Source organism: Stylophora pistillata, chromosome 10 (assembly GCF_964205215.1).
Source record: "Stylophora pistillata chromosome 10, jaStyPist1.2, whole genome shotgun sequence".
NCBI classification, from domain to species: domain Eukaryota; kingdom Metazoa; phylum Cnidaria; class Anthozoa; order Scleractinia; family Pocilloporidae; genus Stylophora; species Stylophora pistillata.
In genome coordinates, this window is record NC_142528.1 from 19,919,935 (window position 1) to 19,946,988 (window position 27,054).

The 27,054-nt window shown below is 38.8% G+C and overlaps 1 protein-coding gene across 5 annotated transcripts in view; it reads left to right on the forward strand.

The window, feature by feature from the left end:
• Positions 1-27,054, forward strand: part of LOC111320216 (DNA-dependent protein kinase catalytic subunit) — a 214,034-nt gene that overhangs the window by 124,534 nt on the left and 62,446 nt on the right. For all 5 annotated transcript variants that reach the window (XR_015992649.1, XM_088736607.1, XM_088736604.1 and 2 more), the window contains 9 exons: positions 151-199; positions 1,589-1,710; positions 7,377-7,438; positions 8,878-9,013; positions 10,503-10,595; positions 19,068-19,132; positions 20,937-21,039; positions 21,541-21,668; positions 22,361-22,574. Coding sequence is in view for 4 of the 5 variants with exons in the window: in XM_088736607.1 (XP_088592733.1) it covers positions 151-199; positions 1,589-1,710; positions 7,377-7,438; positions 8,878-9,013; positions 10,503-10,595; positions 19,068-19,132; positions 20,937-21,039; positions 21,541-21,668; positions 22,361-22,574 (972 nt within the window). In the remaining variant the exon portion in view is untranslated. The remainder of the gene's footprint in view (positions 1-150; positions 200-1,588; positions 1,711-7,376; positions 7,439-8,877; positions 9,014-10,502; positions 10,596-19,067; positions 19,133-20,936; positions 21,040-21,540; positions 21,669-22,360; positions 22,575-27,054) is intronic.

Consider the following 27,054-nt stretch of genomic DNA (forward strand, 5'->3'; position numbering starts at 1 on the left):
TACAGACGAGCAGTATGTTTTCTTTGTGATCCTCATCAGAATTGACAACATTGTCAGACTGGGTAATGAATTCTACCTATATTAAGAACCACAACATTTGTTTACAATATGGGAAGTCTTAATCTTTCTACTGATTTCTCTCTCTGACAGTTTAACTACTTGATGGAATCCATCATGGAAGACTCAATTGACAATCCAGGTGAACAGAAGTAATGCAGTAACGATGTATCACCCCTGTAGCATAATTATACTGATTTACTCAATATACTCAATTTACTCAATTTGGAGTACAAGGTTCTCTTCTATCATGGCTGACAGATTATCTAACTGATCGAAATCAATTCACGGTAGTAAACGGCCAACACTCAAATGTGCTAAATGTAACCTGCGGGATTCCCCAAGGATCGGTACTTGGCCCAACATTGTTTGCATTGTACACCAATGACTTACCAAGTGCTGTTACCTCTGGCTTGGTCTACATGTACGCAGATGACACAACCGTTTACTGCATCGGGGACACTGTCGACAACACTGTCACTTCTTTAAACAAAGCTTTATCGGAATTGAACAGTTGGTGCCTAGAGAACTCTTTAACCCCTCACTCGGCAAAGTGTGAAGCTATGCTGTTGATGAGGAAACAGCACATCGGGCCACTAAATTCGGTGACAATTGGGAGGATCGGATCGAGTGGGTGAAACACTCTCGTCTTTTGGGTGTTACTATCGACGAGAGACTTTCATGGACCTACCACCTTACCAATGTAAAAAAGAATTTTGTAAACAAACTTTGCCTATTGAAAAGGAGTTCGTTCTTGAACAGAAATGCCCGATTGGACTTATACTTCAAGATAATACTTCCATCAGTTCTATATGGACTAGTGGTCTGGGGCGGCTGCCCTAATGCAGAGCTTGGACATTCGCTAGAAGTACTTCACCATAGGGCGGCCAGAATTATATACAACTTGCCCCGAGATATGCCTACTGAGGAAGTTTACCGACATTCGAACTGGAATACTTTAACCCTCTATTATAAACTTCGATTAATTAAACTACTCCATAGCGTGTTTATAGGTGAAGCACCTACGGCTCTGTCATACTTAACAAACAAACCATGCACCATGCACATACAATTTTCAAAGGAGTAATAATATAATTGTCCCGCGTTTTAACTCGCAATTTCTTAAAAACTCCATTAGCTATAGAGGCGCTACACTCTGGAACGCTGTTTCGAAACATTTCACAGACCAGTTTTTAGTTTTTTATCGCGAAGTGAAGAAGGACTCTTATTTTAAGGATCTCGATTTTAGCGAACAGCCAGTCCAGTCACTACCCAGGCACTACCAAGATTTTAAATGCTTTTAACTATTTTTATGTTTTAAACGCTGTAGTCAATTTACTTAGAGATAAATAATGTAAATCATTTTTATTGTTCTTACTGTATATTTTGTAGAGTGATTTTAAGGGACACTATTCTTATTGTTATTGTAATCATATTCACACGACCCCACAAGCCCCCAGCTTTAAACCTCATCATGTTTAAATAAAGGAAATGATTGATTGATTGACTGATTGCATTTTCTCTCTCATAGGGTCCTCATGTGGATGCACATTTTACAGAATGTTTCAGACCAGCATCAATGGTTTCTTCATTCAAAGGGCTAACATACACATGGCTAATATTTTGATGAAAGCTGCCTCATCTCCATTTTTGGTGAGTAATTTAGGTGTATTTATAAATTTAACCCACTAGTACATGTTGAGGCCAGGCGATGTGCGCGCTCTGATTGCATTGCATCATGGTCGTAAATGAGAAATTGAGTCATTTGCATCTTGACGCATCGGAGTGAACTTCTCTGGTGGCAGCGAGATAGCGTGAATATATGTGTATTGTAAGGGGGATTCACTGTCTGCTGCCGTTCCTTCGAAAGTTAAAAAGTTTGACGGGCCTGCGCGACTCCCTTCATTCCTCCGTGACGAATTCGTTCTTCGGAAGCCACTGACGTTATTAAGAAAGATTAGAAACTGCAATCTGCCTAAGAATCTCGACACAATGCCAACAGTTACACTCACAACCGATGGCAGAATGAATAATTTCAAAGTAAGAAATAATATTCCTAGACGCGAGTTATTTAACAAGGAATTGACCCTTGACATGCAAACGCATATTAAAGAAACAGAGACCTTGTAATACACAAACTTTTACCACCGAGCGTAAATACAGGATTTGTAGAAGGAAAAGCCCCACGCCTCCTAAGAACGAATTTGTCTCGCTCCACGTTTAGTTAAAACGTACAGAGTTTCAAAATACCCTTCGAGAATAGAGGAAGGCAATATGAGGGTTTTGAGAAACATATCCTTAGAGTTGTTGCTGCAGGAGAGAAGTATACTTTAAAACAAAGAAAATAGCGCGCGCACAGAAGAAAATCACAATCTCGGCTTTGCCAAACCTCAAGAACATGCAGATGAGGAGATGACACCTCAAAACTGACCCTTATTATCACATCGCACAGGAAAGTCATCAAGAGATATCCTAATAAGTGCTAAACTTTGAGGGAAGAAGATTTTAAAAGCGCTGGCGAATGGTAGGAGACGCACAGGCCTCTCAACACCTTTCAGCGGTCGACTGCCTTTTGCTTTCCAGCTTTCCGGTGTGTCGCCTCGCGCAGGGCAGAGGTTTTCATGGATCAAGTGACTCTTTTCATTGCTCTAATTAAACTGTCCTTTATTCAATGATCAAAATAGAAGATTTGCCACACAACACTCGCGCTCAGTTAATTTTCCTTGACTTAGGAAATTAGATTTACAACGCGATTGAGTATGTATAATTTTAAGTGTCCTTCTAGTAGTAACGCTATGTAACGCAACACGCTAAATGCAACAATGGGCCTTTCCGCTCCATTAAAGAGTCTCAAACACGGCACTTAAAAAACATGAAACATTTGTACCATTGGAGTGCGTTTGAGCGCGTTTGGACAGAGCTGTTCAAGAAGGATCAAAGTGGCCATACAAATCTTTGAAAGGCTTCAAACTACGACGTACAACAAATTTGACCTTTTCGAAAACCGGTCTCAAATTACATGCTAAAAAACAGTGCTTGCGTTTGTCCTAGAGAACGATAGAATATGCGATAAATACGTACAAAAAATACATCTACACATTCGGAATATATCAAATTATATTTACCTATAGTGAAAGGGAAAAGAAATGGCCTAACTTTTATGGAATGTTCGGTAAAAATCTGCCGATTTCTACCGCTTTTACCGCCGTATTGAAAATAACGCCGCCACAATGCAATACAATGAGTTCGCACACCACCGGTGTTGAGGCTCCACATGGTTATTTTTGCAGATTTTTACAGACATTTCCAGATATTATAAACTACATCTCTTTACATTTGTAAGATTGGCATCTGCTGAACACTTTCCACTTGATGTAGAAGGACTTCTCAAATCGGTCATAATTTAATTGTCTATTTTTGCTCTGATATTTGTTGCTTTTCTTTTGTTGGTTGGTTGCAAGACTGATTCATAGTGTCTGCATCCTTTGTTAAATTTGCCAATCAGTGCCACATTTGATTCAGTTATGCAGTTGGGTGGTACATTTGCGTTGCGTTTAGGGGGGCATTCTTGCGTTTCACACTTTTATTCCATATGTTATATGTTTGCCTTGTTTGTTTCACTTTGGTGGGTAATTTTTTACCTTTGATGCAAAGATTAACTAACAGGTATGGTGAAGATAGTTAGACTTTGACAATATGTGAACAAGCTATTGCTGTAACAGGTGAAACATGTGGCTTAACCCTTCATCAATGTATTGTTTCAAGTCAAGAGGTTATTGTTTTTGCTTGCGTATATTATTGCAGCTCAGTAATATTTTTTTTATAATTAGGGAGATATTGTTGCAGAATATTGGATGGACTACTAGCACTTTGATTTTTGTGGCTACTGCCCTCCACAGGAGGCAAAGCCTTATGTGGTATTGAAATCAGTGCACGAGTGAGTGATGGTAACAATAGAATGCCTGACTTAACCTTGTTTTGACTAGATGTCACGTATCAGTGTTTATTTCTGGGTATCTTCATAGTTCAACTTTTGCACTAGAGATTACTGGGTGCAGCATACACGAAAGAAATGCCTTTTAAACAGATTGTTTTGTACCTAAAAGACAAAATGTCTTTTTTGCAGTTCTATAATGCCAATGACACTACAGATGATAAACATCTCACAATTATTTAGGCACATCGTGAAAAGTTATACTTCCTCGGAGTGAGAGCATTTTATTGTTTGAATCTGTGAATTGTGCCCAGTAGTTTCAAATGTATATAATTTTGTCAGTTTTGCCCTGATACTCCAAAAGATGATAACCATCTCAAAATGTTTCAGTCTCCAGCACACAATTGAAAACAAAACATCTCCTTGCAGAAATATGTAAATACATGTATGTGTGATCTGCACATTGTGGAAACCTTGAGTAGCTTTTTTTATTCATCAAGAAAGTGTAGTACCATTTAAATGGGTAACTGATGCCCAAAAGAACAGCTAAATTTGTGAAAAGAGCAAGGTCCAAAATATGAGACCAAGAGTTAAACAGGGTGACCCTCTTTGACAGAATGATGGATAGTAGAGTGGCAAAATATTCTTGATCAAAAATGATGAAATATACTATAATGCAGAATGCCTTGTTGTATGAAACAAAAGTCTCGCAAAAAAATCAAAAGTTGCACAGTTTAATCATTATTGGAACATAGAGGATAGAGGAACAGTAGGGTTCTCAAGCTAGCCCTTATATATTATTATTTGTTACACCTTACCATGGTTGAATGTAAACTAGTCACTATAAATCTTGAATCATCTTTCTCTGGTGGAACATGGTATTCATGAGTATGAGTGTGGGATACTGCATGTGAATACAAATCTTATGCAACACTAAGAAAAACAATAAAAACGCTAATGTGGCCTTGAATTACTGTAACATAATTTATTGTAAAGTATTTTAGAGGTCTGAGGTTTCACCGCTAGGAAAAACAGTTCAAAACTTTGGCACTTTATTTCAGTCATCACAGTCACCTCTCAAAGAAAGGGTGATGAAACAGTGACATAACCCTTCTTTGGAAAACTTCATCTCATTGCAGAGGCAATCGCCCCTCTTAGCAATGCTTGGGATAAAAGGAGCAGATGCTAAATCTACTTTTGAAACGGCATGCTTGTTGCAATGCTGCATGATGACATCAACGGACCAGTATTGCCGGGGCAGTCCGAATGTTACAATGGGACAGCTGTGGCTGTCCTTTTTCTAAGAAAGGCCCCATTTCAGGAGTAGTAGTGGCAGATCCAGCAATTATTAACAATTTGTTGTACGTTGCCCAGTTTTCATGTGAACAAGTCCCAATCAAGATTTCATTAGAAAAGTAGTTATTTATTAAAGAGTTGCCAACTTTACTAGACCTTGTATCTCGGCCAAAAGATTAAGATGAGTATGACATTGCCCTTGAATGGCATACTGATTTCTAACCTCTTTTCATAGTGGGGTTATGAGGAGCACTGTTTTACAGTCATAGACATGTGGGTGCAATTACATAAGAGCAGCACATCTGGCTGAACTGACAACAAGTAGAAAACTACAAGTAGAAACATTTTGACCTGAAATCTCTAGACTCAGCTATGTTGTTTACAGACAAGCCAGAGTTTCATAGCAAACCACTAAGAAGCATGGATGCATTTTTACCCATATGTGGAATGGAAGCTGCAAGCAAATGTGTTTAATGTGCACAGGAAAGTGTACCTGAGTACCATTTTGTTAAGCGACCGTTAGTGTTAAGCATCCTTCAGCAGTCTGCTAGAGTTCTTCATGAAAAATGAATGTGATATGCCCATTAGGCAATCCACTAACCATTTACACCCATCCATTGGGAAAATTATCATTGACAAAATCAAAATACACCAGGAAAATGTTGAAGCATGTTTCTAGATAAAATATCACATTTGCTGGGAGAATGGAACTGACCCAAACTCTTTGATTTTTCTGAGTTTCAGACATTTTTATAATATTTTTGTCGACATATTTCTATTTCAATACACTGAATCGAAATATGGCATCCGGTTTGAATTGCCATTATTCTGGACTGACTAGCCTCTCTCACACATGTGATAAACCTTTTGTGTTTCCATGTCAAGACAAGGCTAGTAAGTCCAAAACAATGGTAATTCAAATTGGATGCCATATTTTGATTCGGTGAATATCTACAGATTTTCATTTCATTTCATTTCAAAAAATTAAAGTAAGCTATTCATGCTTTAATTTTGGCTGTTTGTTTCTGATTATTGTAGGTATTTTTAGTTCAAGTTGAGCTCATCTACCATAATGACACTTATTTGGCTAAGAAAAGTGTAGGATGAGCTCAACCAGCCAATTTGATTGGGCATTTCAGTAAACCAGCAAGTTGGAGTTTCCCAGGGACTATTCTGTTTACCTGATTTGAAAATTCTTTTTTTAGATGACAATCATGATTGAAATCTTGTTTAGGGATGTTTGAAAACACCAGAATTATATCGAGAGAATTAGGTGTTTTTAACAAGCACAGGGACTTCTTTGAGTTATATTATTGAAAAGTTTAGCAAGATTTTTGGTTAGAAATGGAACAGTTAAATGTACTTAGTGTAGGGCAACTGAACCAATTTGCTCCAGTAAGCTGTTTATTCTTATTCATATCTTAAGCAATCCAACTTAATCTCGCCCTCAGGACTTTAAGAGCATACCTGAAAAAAGTCACAATGAATCATGTTACAGATGTTTGAGAGATGAAGCTCAATTTCTTGCCTTTTTGGGGAAAGAAAATTTTTTACTTTCATACAGCCTGCAGATTTCAGTTTCAAATAGATAAATCGTTTATTAAAAAGAGACACCTCACAGTCCGAAGACTGAATTACGTGTATAATATACAAGAAACTAAATTCATAGTTAAAATAGTTTGAAAATCTTAATAATAAAAATATACAAAATAAAAAAATAGGCTTTTTCAAAGTACCATTTTACAAAGTTTTAAGACATGCATGCTGTCATGGACAATATCCTAAGGTGTAAAATGACAATGGTTCCTCTTGCATACAACACCACACAATTTTCATGTGGCTTGATGAGAGGAGGATAATTTTTTGGTTTAATTTTGATATATACAAATGTGGAGAATGTTCTACCACTTCTTTTTACAGTACTCTCCTGCTATGACTTTCCCAATGAAAAGCTTGCAATGCATCCTTTTACCACAATAAAGAACTGAATATCCTGCTCACTAAATTATTATTGTTCATGAAATATGCCTTGCTTTTCCAAAGGTATTTGTAAGATTACATCTAGATTTCTTATCTATCTTCTTTGTAGGTATTAAGCCTGTTAAATGGGATTCTTGATCAAGTTATTAGAGACAAAATCCTGAGGACAAGGTATTGCAGGTTGCTTTCAGGTGTAATTTTGAGCTTTTGTCATACTCCTTTCTTGTATCAATGTTAAAGGAAAAAATAAATATCTCTCTTTTCCAGCTTGTGGAGTGACTGTAAAGGTTTTGATAGTTTAGCTGAATAAACATATGTTTTGTAGAAAAGTTTTAGTTGTAGTTAAACTGGTGGTATTTTTCAACATCAAAGCCTTGGAATCAACATTTAAATGTTACGTCCTTCAATGGTGTGTGGAACTTATTGTCAGACCCTCTAGAATACTTTTTATCCACTCAGTGCTATGTACCTGCAGGATCTCATTTGACCCCTTAACGCACCAGCAAAAAGACGCATTTATAATGGGTAGAGTAAATTTTCATGCCTCTACCTGGTTGATCAGATTTATTCTGTTTGATTTAGCTTGTCAACTCCTGATGGAGAAATTGAGTCTTTGTTTCAAACAATTGACTTCATGATTTTTTTTTGGCTGAAATTAAAAAAATTCCATGATTTAACACCCAGTATAACGGTGCCTTTACACATGCAACAGACAAGTCAACATATGAAACAGCTAAATTTCATCTACAGAGGAATAATGGTTAAATGATAAAATGAGCTCAAAGATTGTGAACTAATCTTTACAAGTTAACAGCCTAAGAAAGTCACGACAGTCATTCCAAATTGAGGCTTTCACGGGAAATGAGCCCCTGCCCCCCCCCCCCCATAAAGGAATCTAATTCCCTATAGTATACAAGAGATAAATCACCTTTAGACCTTTGAATGAGACAAAAAGTGACAAAATGATTGCTTCTGTTTTTTGCTTGAGCCAGTAAATTCTCCATATTTGCATAAACTCTTCCTTCCTTGTTGGACTTGAACTGAGAAGCAACTTGAACCAATCAAATTTCAGAATGCCGGAGGGTACGTTGCTCGCATGATTTTGGGCAGAGAGAGATGAAAGAGTAACACCCCAGCTCACCCACCAAAAAAAAATTACTCTGACTTGCATGGAAAGCAATCCCTGTCTTTTTGTGTGTTACATGTAGATGTTACAAGTAGTTTTTTTATCGGCAACATCTGTGATTTCTAGTGAAGTTGCAGTTGTCACACTATGTGAAGGTTGCACGGACTTCAAAGCTATCCTCGGGTTACAAATACCAGACACTTTATCCAGCTGCACTCAAACAAAACAGTAAACAAAAAAGTACAGAGGTGCTGGAACTGTCCTACCAGCTGATAACTAAGTTTATTAAATGGTTCTGAAGTTTCTTTAAAAATACCTGCGGCAAAAGCGGACTTTTGAGAGGGTGTCATGGTCTAGTTCTTCATAATTGAATGCTGAGTTGTATTTACTGTGGAAGAATAGTATAAAAAATACCTGTAGTCATTGGGACCTAAATGATCTGTGTTTTTGTTCCTTAATTTATTATATTTTTATTTAACTGTAGAAATGGCTCATCATTTGTTGCTGTATTATTGAACAACTGGACCAGTTTTGAAATCTTTTGGAGGACACACTCTGCTATGGACCTTAGGCATTCCATCCTGATGATTCTGAAAAAGATGTTGATTCTAGATCCAGCGGTTGGTACAGCTTTCCTTGGAATTTTGTACATTTATGCTTTCTCTTGATAAGAAATAGAGTCATAGTGGTTCTAGATTTACTTTTGAAATTTTCCCTACACTTTTTTCCTGCAAACAATGACTACATTCAAATTTCTCTTTTGGGCTTCCACTGTTAAGGTTTGCTCTACTCACAAAGGTATTAGTCAATTTTATGTTAGTTTTTGACATGCAAGCAATGCAGATATGTACACTTTTATTTCATCCAACTGTTTTGAGATGCACAAGTCAAGATTTGTTGAAATATTTCCCATTCAGTGATCCATGATCCAACTTTATTTGCATACAGTTGGAAGATCAAAATAGTATAAATGCAAATAGGGTGCCAGCAAGGAAGAACTTAAACTTCATATAAAGCTGACCCCCGAATAGAAATAAAAAATCTATAAACATACTTAAAATATATACACTATGTTGGCATCGATAAAACTATAGCAATCTAAAATGTATATATATATATATATATAACCAAATAATTAATTTAATCTAAGCCTAGTGCGAAACAGAATCTTTAATGAACATGTTATATAGATGTCTCTTAAATTTGCTAACACTGACTGCTTCAACAATATCTTTCGGTAAAGAATTCCACTTATCAATGTACCTGTGCCAAAAGGAGTACTTAAGAATATTTGTTCACACATAGGGTTTCCAAATTTTATATCTGTTGGTACATCTTGTGCGGCAAGAAGAAAACTCTAAATAATCATCAAGACGTACAACACAAAAGCCCTTGATATACTTAAAAAGTTGTGTCAGACTTAATAAACTTCGACGGGTTTTGAGATCCATCCATGTTAGTTTGTATGCACTATAAATTTATTCTCAGATCCTCAAGAAATCGTTTTTCCCTGATCCCTTACCCTTTTTTACCCTGATCCCTCACCTTTTTTTCCCCTGATCCCTTACCTTTTATTATGCACATGCACTTCAATGATCTTCAGCTAGTTAATAACTTAACTCAGTAATGATTGAGTTTCTTCAATGAAAATGGCACTTTCATCTGACGCAGCCCAATCTGGCTTCACAGTAACTTTCCCTGATTTAATTATTGGGAGCCGTAGAATTTGATGAATACAGATGACTCCTCGAATTATGTGAGTGACACCATTCTTGAAAGTGAGCAAAGTTTCTTTAAATATCGTATTGCTTACTTGGCTGCTACACTTTTAAGGAAGGATTACATAAGGTCATGGTGGTATAACGGTATAAAGCAAGGAAGATCTTGCCACGCCTTGCTTACATAACATAAACTGTTCATGTGTGTGGTTTTGACTTACCAACTGTTGATGAAGGGCTTAAAGTTATTGCACTGAGAAATGTTATGGAGTATGAAGACGTATTCTCATAAATAATCGATACTCTGGGAAATTTTGTGTATGCTTATGATGTTTAATATGATGGAAAGTTTAAGCAATAACAATTGTGATTTTTATTTTTCAATAAACAGAAGGTTACAGACTGCAACAGATTAACTTTTCCGAGCCTGTTCGAGATGTACCTGTTGTATTTGAAAGACAAGTCTACAACTCTTGCATTTAAGGTTAGCACTTGTACAAACGTGTTGCAGGTATCACATTTTCATTGCATGATGCAATTTTAATTGAGCTACGTAAGTTTTTCAACTGAAAGAATAGAATTTGTGCTCTTCAATTTTATTCTTGTTCTGTTGAGTGCAACCGTTTTGGCTTCATTATGGAAACTCTAGAACTGACAGGGAGTATGCCCGGCGAGGTTGTTCAGGTTTTTATGATCACTTGTGCCGTTTCCAAGACCGCTTCGTTACTTATCAATTCTACATCATCTCCTTAACAGTTATTCAGTGTTCTGAAAACATGTCTTCTCATCGCCTTTATTCGCTTAGACGAGCTTATATGTGGTGTTAACATGGCTATATTTACCTGAGTCTACCGCTGTACAATTTCACCACTGACATAATTATCGGTGGAGACATCTTCCTTAATCCTAGTCTAACTGGAATTCACTTGCAGCAAAATGACCTTTGCTGTCGTCTTAATATTCAACAACGCTCAACAACAATCTCATACTCTAGATGCGAGTCACTAAAATTTCGTTGTCTCACAAACCGCCTACATCTTTTATCGGTTTATTGTTTCCCCTTAAAATTGCCTGGCTTATTTCTTTTCTGTGATTCAAGAAGTGGTCAAAATCAAAATCTTTTTGCTTTAAATTTTCCGGTTCTGGCCATCGGTAGGCATATTGCTAGAGATACCGTCATGACCGTTGAGTAAATCAAGGCAATCTTACCACTTGTGCTACTAATATTGGTTCTTGCAGAAAGATCACTCGAGATGTTAAACCTGATTTTTCTTGTGTCATTAATCATTTTTTCGCCGATCATGATTTTCTTTTTACTCGCTGTTACGGAGACGTGGATTCGCTGTGATGACCATTTGTCCTGAGGGTTTTAATTTCTATCATATACCAAGGTTACATTCCACAGATGGAGGTTTTATTTGAAAAGATTCCCTTAACCCTTTGCACCCTAACATCAGAGTGCTTATTTTTCTTATTGTTCTCTATACATTTCCTAAGGTGCCGACAAGAAGAATTTGTTTAACAATTAAGAACTTTTTAGTTGGCGATCAGTTCCTTTATTTGTGTGACCTTAATGTTGGACTCAGGGGTGACATTGTAAGGACAAATTTGATGCTTGTCACTCTTAATGTTTAAAGCGTTATAAGGTTAAAACTGAGCCTTTGGTGATTATGGTTCTTTTAAATTCATCGAACTGACTTTAAAAATCTGTGGAATTGTTTCCGCCTTATCGTTTGTATCGTCCGCCTGGTCATAGCACATCGCTATTCTTTGATGAATTCTCGCACTATTTAAATTATGTTTCAACCACTACTGGTTATTTACTACTGTTTGGCGATTTCAACTTCCATGTTGATGCCCTGGATTACCACGCAAGGCGATTTGTTAATTAACCTTCTACAGTCATTTAACCTGGTTCAGCTTGTTCATTCAGAACTCGCTCTGATAGCACACGTTAGATATTGTGATTACTAGATGTGATGAAAATTTCATTAGTAACCTAGAAACCTTCAATCCGCTATTTTCCGATCATATACTAATCCATTGTTACCTCAACCTCACGAAACAAGTCACTAAGTCCAAACTGTTCCTGAAATTACGCTCTCTCGATATGGTGACTCTTGTTGACACAGGGATTTGATCATCTAACCCCCCCCCGGCCTATTTTACACTCATGGGTGGCCACGATGTCAATATATAGGAATTAAAAAGTGTTCATCATAAGATCATCCACCACGAACATGTTAACCCCATACGAGAGGGGATACCAATATCACTGAGGCATCTTTGAGGAATCCTACCATTTTTCTTATTCTTTACAAAACATGACGTTATCGAAATTTCCGATCCTAGCAGTATGCATGGCACATGTCGTATATGAACCTCGTAATGGGCCTTTCTCACCATAGAGTCTCTGTGGCTCAGTAGAAGAGCATGGGAGCGCAGAATCCGAAGGTCTGAGGTTCGATTCCTCATAGGGACTAAGAATTTTTTGTTTCTCCCATGCTCATGACAGGACGAAAAAACATCTTTCTGTCTTTCATCATCATCATCCACATCATCATCATCATCATCATCATCATCATCAATAATCAATCTTTATTTATACACGAAAATCGTATCATTTTACATGCATGGTCTTCCTAGGAATCGTGTTTAAACTAAACTAAAATACTCTAAGGAACTATTGACTTTAACATTAAAAATACAAAACTTACATCATGAATGATAAGGAACTACTAGCTATAATGTTAAAAATACAAAAACTTTCATTGTTGGTAATAAAAGTTACAATGGTGTATCAGAAAAATCTTTCCCGTGAAACGAAGTTTTAAAAACATTTAAACTAGGCAGTTTTCTAATCTCTGAGGGAATCCTGTTCCACAGAACAGATCTTCTGTAGTGTAGGCTCCCTTTTGCAGACTCAGTTCTGGGTCTGGGGACATAATAATTTAACTCAGAATTGCTAAGATTGTTTGAATGTACATTTGAGGTGTTGGTAAAGATCCGCCTCAGACACAATGGGGAAAGATTATTATGGATTTTATACATTGTCACTGCCAACTGTTTAAGTCTTACATATTCCAGCCTTTCCCAGCCAAGTTCATCCAACAAAACACTTGAACGAACCTCACAATTAGAAAAGGTGAGAATTCTAGCAGCCCTATTCTGCAGCTTTTGAAGTTTGTTTGCTAGTCCCTTATTGATATTACCCCATACGGCACCACAGTAATTAAAATATGGCATTACCAGTGCATTGTACATATTCACTCTACTATCAAGTGGTACAAAATGAGTTACACGCCTTAAAATAGCAATGCCAGCGGATATTTTCTTTAAAATGGTATGAATGTGTGGGCGCCAGTTCAAAGATTCATCAATTTGAACTCCAAGGGTTTTATGTTTAATAACTCTTTCTAAGGGTGTATTATTGACTTTGACTGTGAAGTCACTATTTATTTGGGATAACTTAAATTGGCTCCCTATAAGCATGTATTTAGTCTTCTTAACATTGATATCTTAAGTTGATATCGCTGCTTTACAGGAAACACGCATAGCCGGTTGCGGAAGCCTAACGGAAAAGGAATACACATTTTTCTGGCAGGGTAGAGATGAAGATGAGCCTAGAGTACATGGAGTTGGTTTTGCTGTCAGCAACAAGCTAGTACAGATGGTGGAGCCAGGCTCAACCAAGTCTGAGCGCATCATGCACATAAAACTCAACACCGATCTAGGTCCCACCAATTTGCTTTCTGTCTACGCTCCAACCCTGACTTCGAGTACCGACGCCAAGGATACCTTTTACAGCCAATTGGATGATGCTATTAAACATATCCCAAACAACGAAGTGCTGATTCTCCTCGGCGATATCAACGCTAGAGTGGGCAACGATCAAGGCTCCTGGCCTGATTGTCTTGGTCACTTTGGTGTTGGCAAATGCAGTGAAAGTGGTCAACGCCTTCTGGAGCTTTGCACCTATCATCACCTCTGTATTACAAACACATTCTTTGGCCTGAAGCTGCATTATAGGTTCTCATGGATGCACCCCAGATCTAAAAACTGGCACCAACTCGACCTCATCATCTCAAGACGGGAACACCTTAATAACATTCGCACTACAAGGGCATACCACAGTGCTGAGTGTGACACTGATCACTCCCTTGTCTGCACGAAGATCCAGTTACGTCCAAAGAAGTTCCATCGTGTCAAACAATCTGCTACACTTCGCATTAATGCTTCTGCCACCGCCATCCCTGAAAATGTCTCTATATTCAACGACATCCTGAGCTCGAAACTCAGAGACTGCCTGGAACTTAACACAGAGGACCACTGGAGCCATATCAAGGACACCACCCTTGCTGCAGCATTAAAGGCCTTGGGCAAGAATGTACGCAAAAGCCAGGATTGGTTCAATACAATCATCGCAACTCTTCAGCCGCTCATCGAAGCAAAGAGGAATGCCCTGCAGAACCACCAGCGTAATCCATCACCTAGCTCTTAGGAAGCACTTCGGGAGGCCAGGCGTCGTGCGCATGAAAAATGTAAGATCTGTGCTAACAACTTTTGGATGAATCTCTGTGCTGAAATCCAGTCAGCTGCTGACACTGGAAATTCTAGGGGCATGTTTGAGGGTATCAAGAAGGCGATTGGACCTACACAGTCCAAGTCCTCACCACTCAAAATATCAACTGGTGAAATCATTACTGATAAATCAAGACTGATGGAGTGCTGGGTGGAATACTATAGCGAGCTCTATGGTAGAACAAGCTCTGTCTTACCCTCTGTCCTTGACTGCATTGAAAGGCTTCCCATCGTGTTTGAACCAGATGAGCCCCCCACCAAGGAAGATCTCTCAAAGGCAATCAGTCACATATCGTCTGGAAAGGCCCCTGGGCTTGACTGTATCCCGGCTGAAGTCTTCAAATGCAGTGGAAACCAATTGCTCGACAATCTCCACCAGCTACTCTGCAAATGCTGGGAAGAGAGATACGTTCCCCAGGAGATGAGGGATTCTATTATCTCAACCCAAAACAAGAACAAAGGAGACCGCAGTGATCGCAACAATTACCGTGGCATCTCACTTCTGTGCATTGCTGGAAAGCTGTTTGCCCAAGTAGCATTATACTGCCTTCAAAAGATTGCTGAAAGGGTGTACCCTGAATCCCAGTGTGGTTTCCACTCTAATCGGTCGACTGTGGACATGATTTTCTCTTTGAGACAACTCCAGGAGAAGTGCAGAGAGCAACAACAGCCACTCTACATTGTATTCATCGACTTGACAAAGGCGTTTGACCTTGTTAGTAGAGATGGCCTTTTCAAGATTCTGCCCTTACTTGGCTGTCCTCCTAAACTCCTGAGCTTCATCAAATCTTTCCATGATGGGTCTCGGGGTACAGTGCAGTATGACGGAAACAGGTCTGAGGCATTCGATATAAACAGCAACGTAAAACAAGGATGTGTGCTAGCCCCAACTCTCTTCAACATCTTCTTTTCAGTTTTACTGAATCATGCTTTCAAGTCCTCTGAAGAAGGCATCCTGATACGATCTCGTTCTGATGGTAAACTCTTTATAACCCTACACGCCTTAGAGCTAAGACCAAAGTGCGTAAGGTAGCCATCCGTGACCTTCTCTTTGCTGATGATGTTGCCCTCGTTGCTCACAGCGCTGAAAAACGCCAACTCATCCTCAATCAGTTTTCTGACGCATGTGACGCCTTCAGACTTACAATCAGCCTAAAGAAGACGAAAGTCATGTGCCAGGACAATGCAGCCACACCTGCCGTAATGATCAAAGATTACACCTTGGAAGCCGTCACACAGTTTACCTATCTCGGCTCCACCACCTCAAACAACAACTGCCTTGAAGTGGAGATTGGAAAGAGAATTGGCAAGGCTGGAACCAACATGGCTAAGCTGTCTGCCCGTGTCTGGGAGAAGAAGAAGCTAACTATCCAAACTAAAGTTGCTGTGTATCGTGCCTGCATCGTGAGCACCTTATTGTTTGGTAGCGAGTCTTGGACTACCTACGCTAGTCAGGAGAAGCGCTTAAACATCTTCCATATGAGGTGTCTTCATCGCATCCTCTCCATCTCATGGACAGATAAGGTCTCTAAGAATGAGGTACTTGCAAGAGCCAATATCCCCTCGATGTTCACCCTGATAAGACAGCGCAGATTGAGGTGGCTCGGTCATGTGTACCGGATGGAGGATGGGCGAGTCCCTAAGGATCTCCTGTATGGCGAGTTGGAATCCGGTTCGAGGCCTATTGGCAGACCTAAGGTGCGTTTCAAGGACGTATGCAAGAGAGATATGCTCGCCACTGGCCTGCCAACAGATAAATGAGAGCTACATGCTGCAGATCGGAGTGATTGGAGGTCTGTGCAGTCTGGCACTCCAGGCGGGAGAGGAAAGGCTGAAAGCTGAAGCCGATGATAGAGGAGCTAAGAGAAGAGCAGCAATGAACAAAGCAACGTGTTTTCCAGTGGCATGTGTCTTCGTGTGCAGTGGATGCGGCCGTGTCTGCCGTTCTAGAATTGGTCTTTTTAGCCACGAGAGAAAGTGTTTGTCGCAATTGCGCTAGTCATGGACATGGTCCGACGACTGCCTACTACTACTATATTAAGCACAGCTCCAGTGCAAGTACCTTTAAGTCATCTCTGAAAACATTTTTTTCTGAACGATATTTTATATCTTTATTTTAAGTTTTATTCTATTTTATTCTGGCCAAGTGCTTAAGAATCTTAGTACAAAGAGCCATATGAATAATTCTATTATTACTATTATATCGACAGTAAAAACGTCTGGATGCCCAGATATCCTAGACAACGATTGGGCGGCAAGCCGTGGCCAATCAATGCAATGACTAAAGTCCTTACAATTAAAATTCCTGTAGCAATTCCTAATCATGAAAACTCTAGTAATAAAAATCCTAAACTTAATTGCTATGTAGTAAAACCCTCAATCAAAATACTAAAGCTGACGTTTCGAGCGTTAGCCCTTCGTCGGAGCGAATATTCGCTCCGACGAAGGGCTAACGCTCGAAACGTCAGCTTTTGTAATCATTACGGTGGCCTATTTACCATTTCAACTTTGTTGATATATCCAAATTATTTCGTTACTCACACCGACGCAGCCCCAAACAGTTTCTTTCGAAACTATCAGCCTTTATTCAAAATACTAAAGGTTCCATACATCACTATGAAACCACTTAAATGTAATAAAACATCTAACATCCCTTAATCTTAAAGCACCTCGCAATATTGAGCGAACTATGGCAATTCCTAATCATAAAAGCCTTAGTCCTAAACGTAATCACTATTTAGTAAAATCCTCAGTCTAAATACTTAAGGTTCTATACATCACTATGGAAACACTTAAATGTGATAAAACGTCTAATATCCCTTATCCTAAAATCTGAAGCGCCTAGCAATATTGAGTGAACTTGTGATGACTGACTTCTGTATCTGCAGAGCTGTTGTGTCGCTCTCATCTCCCACTAGCTCTTTAAGTGCCTTTTTGACATTTCTTAAATAACCTCCGAGTACATCCACAATAATATTGTATTGTCACACAGAATGATCAGGGTATCTCTGCTGAAGCTCCCAGCGCAGTGGCCCATACTTTGCTGTTTTTTCGGCAGCTTTTTCCTCCCTGTTTTCTACCCACGGGCAGCTCATGTCGATCACCGATACTTTCTTCTTTTTGTCCACGATGGTGGCGTCGATCCTATTCGCCTTTACATGCATGCTAACTGCGTAAAGGGGAATGTCCCCGGCAGTATGCTATTGCCCTCTCATTCTTATACATAGGCTTTGGCTGGGTCTTCGAAAACCACGGAACCTCTGATGTAATTAGGTCAAACGCCTTGATCACTCGAAAAAATGAAATCTTAAGAGCGTTGTTATGCCTTGCCAAATACAACGTTTGAGCTCGTGCCCCACAACCAGCTAATATATGAGACACACTCTGTAATCTGTGAGAGACACTCTGTAGCCTTCCCACACATTCGACACCTCTCATCTCCGTTAACACTCGTCCCAGTCTTCCTATGATAGAAAACCTTTGTTGGAAGAAGTTGTTGGTAAAGTTCTTGTACACCAGCAACTACGTGCGTGGGTGCCGCCTTCCAACAGCAAAGCCAAGCGACGCAATCTCCTTGGTCTAACTGTTCATCTTCCCATCTGTTACAGATCATCTTACCCTGCCACTTTTCTTCCTTCACTTTGGCTTGCACTTCTTCCTGTCGCGCCTTAGCTATACATCCTTTAACTTTATTTCCTTTTACTTCTTTTCCGTCATCGGTGATGCATGTTGGTTCTGGGGGCTCCAGTTTGAGTTGAAATCCCATCTCCTCAGCATACTTGTTTGCATCTTTTATAACTGAGTGACGCCCTACTCTCGCTGACTCGTCGTCGTCGTCGGAGGAGGAGGAGGAGGAGGAGGAGCAGCAGCAGCAGTACTTCTTTACCAATTGGATTCTTTTTCTCAAAGTTGACTCCACAGAGTTTTAGCTTGAAGGAAAGTACCCACTAGCGGTAATTTGGTTTTGATTTTAATCTCTTCAATTTGATTCGGTGACATCTTCAGTAATGTGATCAAAGCATCCAACGTGGCGGATAAGTCTTGCCTCTGCGTTCTGTTCTCGTTGAAGTTTTGGTAGTTGGTTATTAGGCAGTCCATACAAGAAGCTGTAACAAAAATCTGAACAGTTGGTTACAAAATCGTTAACCATGGTCCGAGTGCAATCAGTATTGAAAAAGTTTCAAACTCTTCTGATATTGTGCGGTGAAAAAGGATCAACTGTGTCATTTTTTGCAGTTAAAGTTATGAAGAATTCAAAATATTTCATTTATAAATATGCTAACAACAGTAATGAACAGAGCTGATTGTAAGTTGTTTTATTTCTTAAGAGCAAAGTTATCTCTGTTTTCTGTTTTTGTTTTTGTTTTTTTCTCAGGGGCAAGTGCTAGAGCTCTTACCGTACTTTACCAAGTCTACAGAAGAATATCTGAGAAGACTTAAGTAAGTGGACACAAACATGCTAAGTTATCTAATATACAAGCTCTCAGATCTGCCATGGAATTAGCATATTTGATAATTCAACTGGTAGAGTACTTAAAATCATTTCATCTACTTAAGGTGGCTCCTACCGGTTTTCATCTTTTTGATGGTTTGTAACTTTGAAAGAATACAACAGAAAGACTGACCAAGGCCAGTTGAACAATTTTACGAGGTTGAATTATATAATCATTGGTTAACCAAAAATAGGTGTCATTTCGTCACTAGCAGTTTCCATGGCAACGCTTTCATAGGCTTATTCCGACACATTTTTTAGCTTGTGGCTTAAATAATTCGAAAACTAACCCCGTGACCCCGTGATTTTTTTCAGTGATTGCTTTTGGCACTTGAAAAGGAAAATGCACAAAGATTTAAAAAAAATTATACGGAGCGGAATTTCAGAATATCTAGAACAAAGGCAATTTTCACACATCGCAAATTTCCTTCCGTAGAATTTTCTAGTTTTTTTTCTGATGATTCGTTTCGACGTTATCATCATATGGGAACAATAAAAAGAAGGGGTCGCCGGACTTGTTTTCATGCAATAGCTTTCGTGAGTTTAGCAATTTCCACGCGCGTTCTCGCATTTAAAAATCTGGATTCTATAAAATCGACATTTGCTCATGATCTATTATAGCTACCGCTGACAATTGCGTGTGCTCGCGCGAGCGCCTACGATCTGATGTTTACAGGATCTGTTTACAGACGTTTACTGCTAAGAAAATCATTAAACCACTGTCAAAGATAGCCTCCCGGGCTCATCTTAAAAATCCTACACACGACTTCTGGCTATATCATATTATTTTCCTTTGAGTTTCAAAGTCTTCTTCCACTTCAAGTAGATTATCCTTCACTTGAGTTCTTTTTTCGCCGTCGCAAGATTTCATATCAGTTGAATATTTCTTTTAAATGTGAAGTGATGCAACCTTTACTTCTTCGAAAATCGTCTTCTTTATCTTAGTTTCTATCTCCTGCATTCACAGTGACCGCTCAAAACATCAAATACAAGCTCTAAGGTAAACTTCTCACACACGTAGAAAAAAAATCCTCGCGCCGCCATCTTTGTTTTAAATTTTCGTCTTTTATCTCGCGCTTCTTTCGCACATTTCTCTCGCGCGTGACGGAAGAGTTATCTGTTCCCGCGCGAGGAAACTAGTTCGAGCCACCTTAATGTATATGTAGATTTCAAAAATTTTATATGATGAATACTATTCTGATATTGGGGGAACCTTCAAAATTCCTTCAAATACGGTAAACTGCTCAGTGCAGTCTAGCCAAAGTCCCCCGCAAAGTATTCTGAATTAGATCAGAAGAGCGACATAGTGGAGATGCAATACAGGTATTATATTGTATTGTGATGTACTTTTTTGCAAATGTGTGTTAAACACATCTCAGACAGAATTTATGTTCTCAATAAAGTTGCTGAATTGTGCTGATATTGTTTATTCTTTTATTGTTATTATCATTTTTATCTGTATTTGTCGTCCTATCTGCATAACTGAATTTTGGAAATAGGTAGATATTGCAGAATGAAATAGTGACTCTCGTAGGATCATAAAGTGTTTGTGTATTCGGAGCGTTCGAACTGTTCTTCATTTCGCACTGTATTGGTGCCACCATTGTCATTTTATTGTTGTTTTTTTCTTTACTTTGATCTATATAATCTCCACTAAATTTATTAAGACGGTCTTGAGGCAAACGTAAAATGCCAGTAAAAGGTCATTCTTCTCTTCCCACAAATCTGACTCTTCCTTTCGTGTTTTACCAGGGAAGGACTGAACGCTTTTGTTACCAACAATATTCCACTGAAGTCAACAGAGTTCGTAACAGGAGGTCCCCAATATAATGACTACGTACAGACAATAGATAAGGTACATCTGAATAACAAAATATTACTGGTAGCATGGGTATTGCACGTTATTTACTCAGTGTTCTCTCATGGTAGTTCGTGGCAGCCTTTCTTAAGAAAGTTCGAATATACCACGATTGGTCAGTCTTGTTTGAGTGATTCGTTTTGCAAAGGAAGATGCATAATTGTTTGAAATTGTACAATTTGACCTTACTCTTGTCATGAATTATCAATTGTACCGAGTTTTACTTCTGCAGCGGTTGTGCAGGTATACACCATCTTTTATGGCCAGGTTGACAGCAAGTGTGATCAGAGCCAACGTGTTCTCCGACTTGAAAACAAGGCGAAAGAGTTCGATGTAGGCCGCGGTGAAGTCGTTCGGAAATAACTTTAAATTAAATCTCTGTGGAGATTTTAAAAAAAAAATGATCTAAAAAAAGACGTTATTTAATTACTTGTACTGCTTTCTCTCTAAATCTATTACAGTGAATATGACTGAAGTTCACTTTCACTTTATCTTAAGCTTCTTGCAGCATTTGTAAATTCCCGAAGCCTGATTCTGCTTGAGGTGTTGATAGCTATATTTTGCCGTGAAAGACAGCATGTTCACGAAGATCAAATCCAGCAGTCCTTTATAGCCTTCATTCAAAGGCAAGTAAGCCTTTTTTATGTGCAACCGTTTGCATATTTCTGTACACTATATGTTGAACCGCAAAACTAGTGAGTTGAATCACAAAGACAAAAAAATGAAGCAATGCACTGGATCTGTATTCTGTACGGAGTTACAGAGCGGAGCCTAAACTCCCATACAAAGTTTTATGATATTATCCTCTCATGGAGAGCTTGAGCTCCCTGTGATTTAAGTGTAAAAGTATTGAACACAAATGTTATCCTGATTTATGTCTCATCAAAACCTGAGTATCTCCGGTAGATGCTTGCTACTACAGACCAGGTAACTACTACATAACTTTGCATTTCCACCTCTCTAAATAGCAGTATGGTTGGAAGGAGTTAAGGAAATGTAACAATTCCAAATGTCTGCAAACGATGAGAAAGCTCTCTCACAGGCGGTAGAGCAAGGCTATTAGGTTTTCTTTTGTTTTCAAACAACTGCTCACTTACATGCAATAGCGTAAGTCAGTTTTGACACTTGGATACTGTTTGGATTGCAGAGGGGTTTCCATTTGGCACCGATCAGGGCAAAAAACATTTATTGAGAAATTGGGAACTCTTACTGGAGGCATGTTCTTGGTGTACAATGACCCCATTCACATTTCAAAAGGCTCCGCCACATTTGTTTTAGATTTCTGAAAACAACTCTACGATTAATTGTCATCTGTTAGATTGCATCCTGAACCAGATCAGGCTAAAGCGGCTATGGATGTGTGCCTTTCCATATTTTTTAATGAGCGTGACTATCAAACACACTCTCGTCGAGCTGTGATCGAAAGGATCTGCATTACGTTCCTTCTCAAAACATCTACAACAGCAAGGAGAGCATTCTATCAAGATCAGATTCAGAAATTGATGTCTGTTTTAGAAGCCAAGGAACTTAAGGTAAAAGTACCTCAGTTTTTAGAAGTACAAAATTCACAGTCAACATATATGATGACTCTGAATATATGGAATCATACACGTGAAATGCAAATTAAGAAATGAACATTTAAGCGATTTTCGCAGTAATGAACACTGCCTAAGTAGTAGTAAAAGTAAGGCCTGAAAAAAAAACTCAGGCAGGTACGAGATTTGAATCCATGACCTTTTGCAATGCTCTACCAACTTAGTCCACGGGTCAGGGCCTCAAAAATGGCGTTTCAGTACCACTCGGGGGGACAAATACTATCATACATTTTGAAAACTACCGTTACTGTAGTTTAATATTATGTATGATAGCAGTGCCCAATGAGTAGCTGAACAGGTATTATCACGTGATCAAGTGACGTCGCTCCTCAGTACAGAATTGACAGGAAACAGACAATAGCTTCCTAACACTATTCTTCACAAGCGCGTTGACCTTTCTTTAAGGGTGTTTTATGTCTGACAATGACAGATGAGCTTTTAAACTTTTGGGTTCAAAATTATTTGAGTTTCAACGATTTTTTCCTAGCAACACTAAAATGTGCGTAAGAATAAGCGTAAAATTCTGAAATATTTTTGTTTCATGTCTTTTCTCGCAAAATTCTCACCAACTGGAAGAAGAAAATAATAACAGATTTACAGCCAATAGTTAACTTAGATGCCATCGCTACAAAGACAACATATCTTCCTTAATATCCACAGGTTATTAAGGAAGAGGACCCAATTCACAAGGAGGAATAATAATTCACAATTTTCTCAACTATATCTCCATAGCTTAACGGATGATTCCTTTTTCCTTTTTAATCTTCCTCATCCCCATCGTCCTTATGCCTCAGAACATTCGTCATCGGACACTTCTTCCTCCCCCTCCTCCACGGCACAAATAGCAGTTACGAGTGTTAAAAAGAAAAGCATCAAGTTTTGTTGGAGCATTGATTACACCCTCACATAGTTTTGCAGGATTTGGTGGCCATGACAATTCTCGGTCAGTTTTATTTGAAAGATATGTATCACAGGTGTGCAGGCTGGCCTGCTAAATTACCTTGATTTCGGATGGAGTGGTCCTATTGTCTAATTGCTAAGATCATGATAACTTAGGTAGAACTTGATCGACTTTTAAGCAACCACAAAGTCGTAGGGAAGTTAGGTCGTTTCAATGCAAACTGAAGGTCGATTTAATACAAGTCGATTCAAGACAAATTGAAGTCGATTCGATACATCTACAAAATCGATGCGATACATCGACACAGTCGATTTGATACGACCTCAGCAGGTCGATCCCAGTCCATTTTGGTCAATCTTACACGTATGTTTACGTTTCAACAACTTAATTGCCGCTATTTCAAAGCAACCAAAACTAGAAAGAGAGGTTAGTGAAATTTCCTACGACATTAGCGAAAGAACCTATGATAAGTCAGTCAACTGATCCGAAACGTTAGCGAAACGACCTAAAACGGTAGCGAACTGTGTCGTTAACGAAACGATTCCCAGGCGAGACGACTTAAGTATCTTTAAGTATCTGCCACCATAGTTAGTATCTGCCACTGATGACCACATGTAATCGTATGTAGTAAGTTGTCTTTTTCTCTTAGATCAACCATCTTAACAAGCGTGGTATTTACTGATCGAATAAACCCGAGCAGTTTGTCATAGGTTGACGATTCGATATCATGTGAAATAATCGGTTTTATCCGGGGCAGATTCACCTTGCAAGCGTGAGCGTTTGTTTAATTTGTCTGGTCGGGTATAATCTCGATGGCAGTGGCACTGAGAGTATCTATGAACTGAAGACTGAACACCAACCTGAGACCGAAGACTTAAGACTCACAACCGAAATACCGCGCGCTACACTTTGTGAGGCTTTGAAATACACGTTAGCGATAGGTTCCTTGTCTGCAGAAAAAGCTGGGATCAAACTACCAAAGAAGACGTTCTCGAAAACGCTTTCCAGGCCACGAAATACATGATATCACTCGCTACGCTTTGAGAGACGTTGAAATAGACGTTATCGATTGGGTCTTCGTTTTGTAGAAAAATCTGGGTTTAACTACAAAAAAGATACCTTCACCTGAACGCTTTGCCAGTCGCCCAAATACATCATAGATGGGTGTTCGTTTTGAAGAACCCTATAAGGACGCGTTGTGGACGTTTATACAATAAAGCACAACAAACAATATCATATGTTTTACGGCCTGACTAAGCGTTTTGGCAGAGGTTTTCGATCTTTAGTTTAAGCCCTCTTTTTACAAAACCAGGACCCCTTTAACAAATATGCGTTATTGACCAAGCGGAAAGTTAAAGTGCCCATAATGTCAAAAAACGTTTTTCGCTTATCTAATTCTACATTTCACCAAATGAACTTCGGTGAAAAATTTTTTCGATTTTGATAAAACGCGATTTTACGAATTTTTACAAAGTTCAAAATTCTAATTTCTTGCGGTCGACCCCTGCCGCTGATCACAAGAATAACGTGCTCAAAATGACCACGTGACGTAGGTTCAGGAACCTCACGACCTAAAAGTGCATATAAATACACTGGCCGAGTGCGGATCGTTTACGATATTGTGTCCACTCTGAAGCAAATTCCCACTTGTTTTCAACTCAGATAAGTCACAACCCAAAATCACGTGTTCCTGAACCTACGTCACGACTCACTTTAAACCGAGGAAGACTGGTGCGAATGGTGGACCAAAATGGCGGCAAATTTGAATGTCTTTAAAAAATTATAATAAAATTGCGTTTTATCCAAATCGAAAATTTTTTTCGCAGACGTTCATTTGGTGAAATGTAGAATTAGATGAGCGAAAAACATTTTTTGACATTATGGGCACTTTAAGATGGCTGGAGTTCTGTTTTTGCTTTTTTGTGGACCTTAGCGAAGTCGGGTTACATAACACGAAATAGGAACGAGGTAAATATCCAGCCATCCTGACCGTACAAGTTGGCTTATAAAGGATTTCTTAAAAAGCAAAAATATTTCGCCTTGATAAGATTAAAAAATGACTTGTTTATTTTGAGAGCCCTGTGAAAAAAAAAAGCCAACTGTTGCACCATGATATAGAGAGTCGTTTATGGTTTCTTTGTTTGACTATCTTCTGCCACTTTTTGCGACTACATCGCCGACATCGCCTAAAAATTACGAACTTTGCAAGACCGCTCCAAGCAATTCCCTTCTTGCGCGAGATCAAAGCGAGCAATCCCAAGCATCTTGCCCGCTCGGGTAGTCAACCAGAACACAGGATTTACTTCATATTACCCACAAGCGCTGCCAACGATATGATAACGTGTATTACAACATCTCACAAAATGAAGTAGCGATGTCTCATGAGTTAGACGAGTGCGTAAAAAAACTGGGAAAGCTACCCTTTCACGGTTGCTATCAAGTGAATTCGTAAGTCTTTCACATAACTTTTCATCAGACAACACTTACATTTGTCCCCCTGAGTGGTACCGAGAACCTCTGGCCCATGGACAAACTGAGCTAACAAGCCAACTGAGAGCTGGTCATTTGGACCTATGACCTTCAGGCCTTATTTTCACTATCCCTTAAGTATTTTTCATTACTGCGAAGGATGGCTTTCATATTTACATTTATGTTAACCTTGCAGCTCCAATGCAATCCACTCAGTTTTGCAATGTACAAGTGTTTTCATTAGACAAGATTCTAGAAATTACCCATGGTCGAGTTATGAGATAACAAGAATTCGTAAATGTCATTTGTTTACGACAAAAATAAAAATGTCGTTGTACCCCTTTTTCATAAACAAATTTCAACGTTAATGTATGCCGTACATTACGTTACGTTACCGTTATTCTTGCGATAATTAGCTTACCCTCTCCGAATTCTACAGCCACAAAAGGCTGGTAAAACTCATCGCTCCAACTGCTCGAAAACAAACAACACGCGAATGAGAGCGTAATAAGGTCAAGGATCAACATTTAGGGACATGCGTAGAGAGGCACAGTTCTTAGAGTTCGAATGATCTTCTAAATTTTGGTTGTTGCACCAAAGTACTCACTTTTGGCCTACCGGCGCGAACAGTCAAGCCAAACTTTTTGTAAAGTTTGTTTAATTCATGTACGATCAACAAAGAGCCATCCCTGGTTCAAGACAAATAATTTTTTTCCATTTTACTGAGTGAAGGTTCTAAAAATATTTGATTTAAAACTAGAACAATGTTGTCTTGAAACTTCCTCTAAAAACTATTTAGGGCGACCTAATAGTTCAGAGAAGAGTCACATCGTTAGACAGAAACATTTAAATTTTTAGAATGATTCTTATTCATCTTCAACGACATCATTAACAAGTATCAGACACATCTCTCTGCAATCATAAATTAAGAATCAGCAAAACTAAGATGTTATCTCAGTGCAGAAGCTTCCCTTGAAACAGCCATTCATCTCACAAAGTTTATTTTGATATTGACCTCAATTCAGACATACATGCGTTCCATCCAGT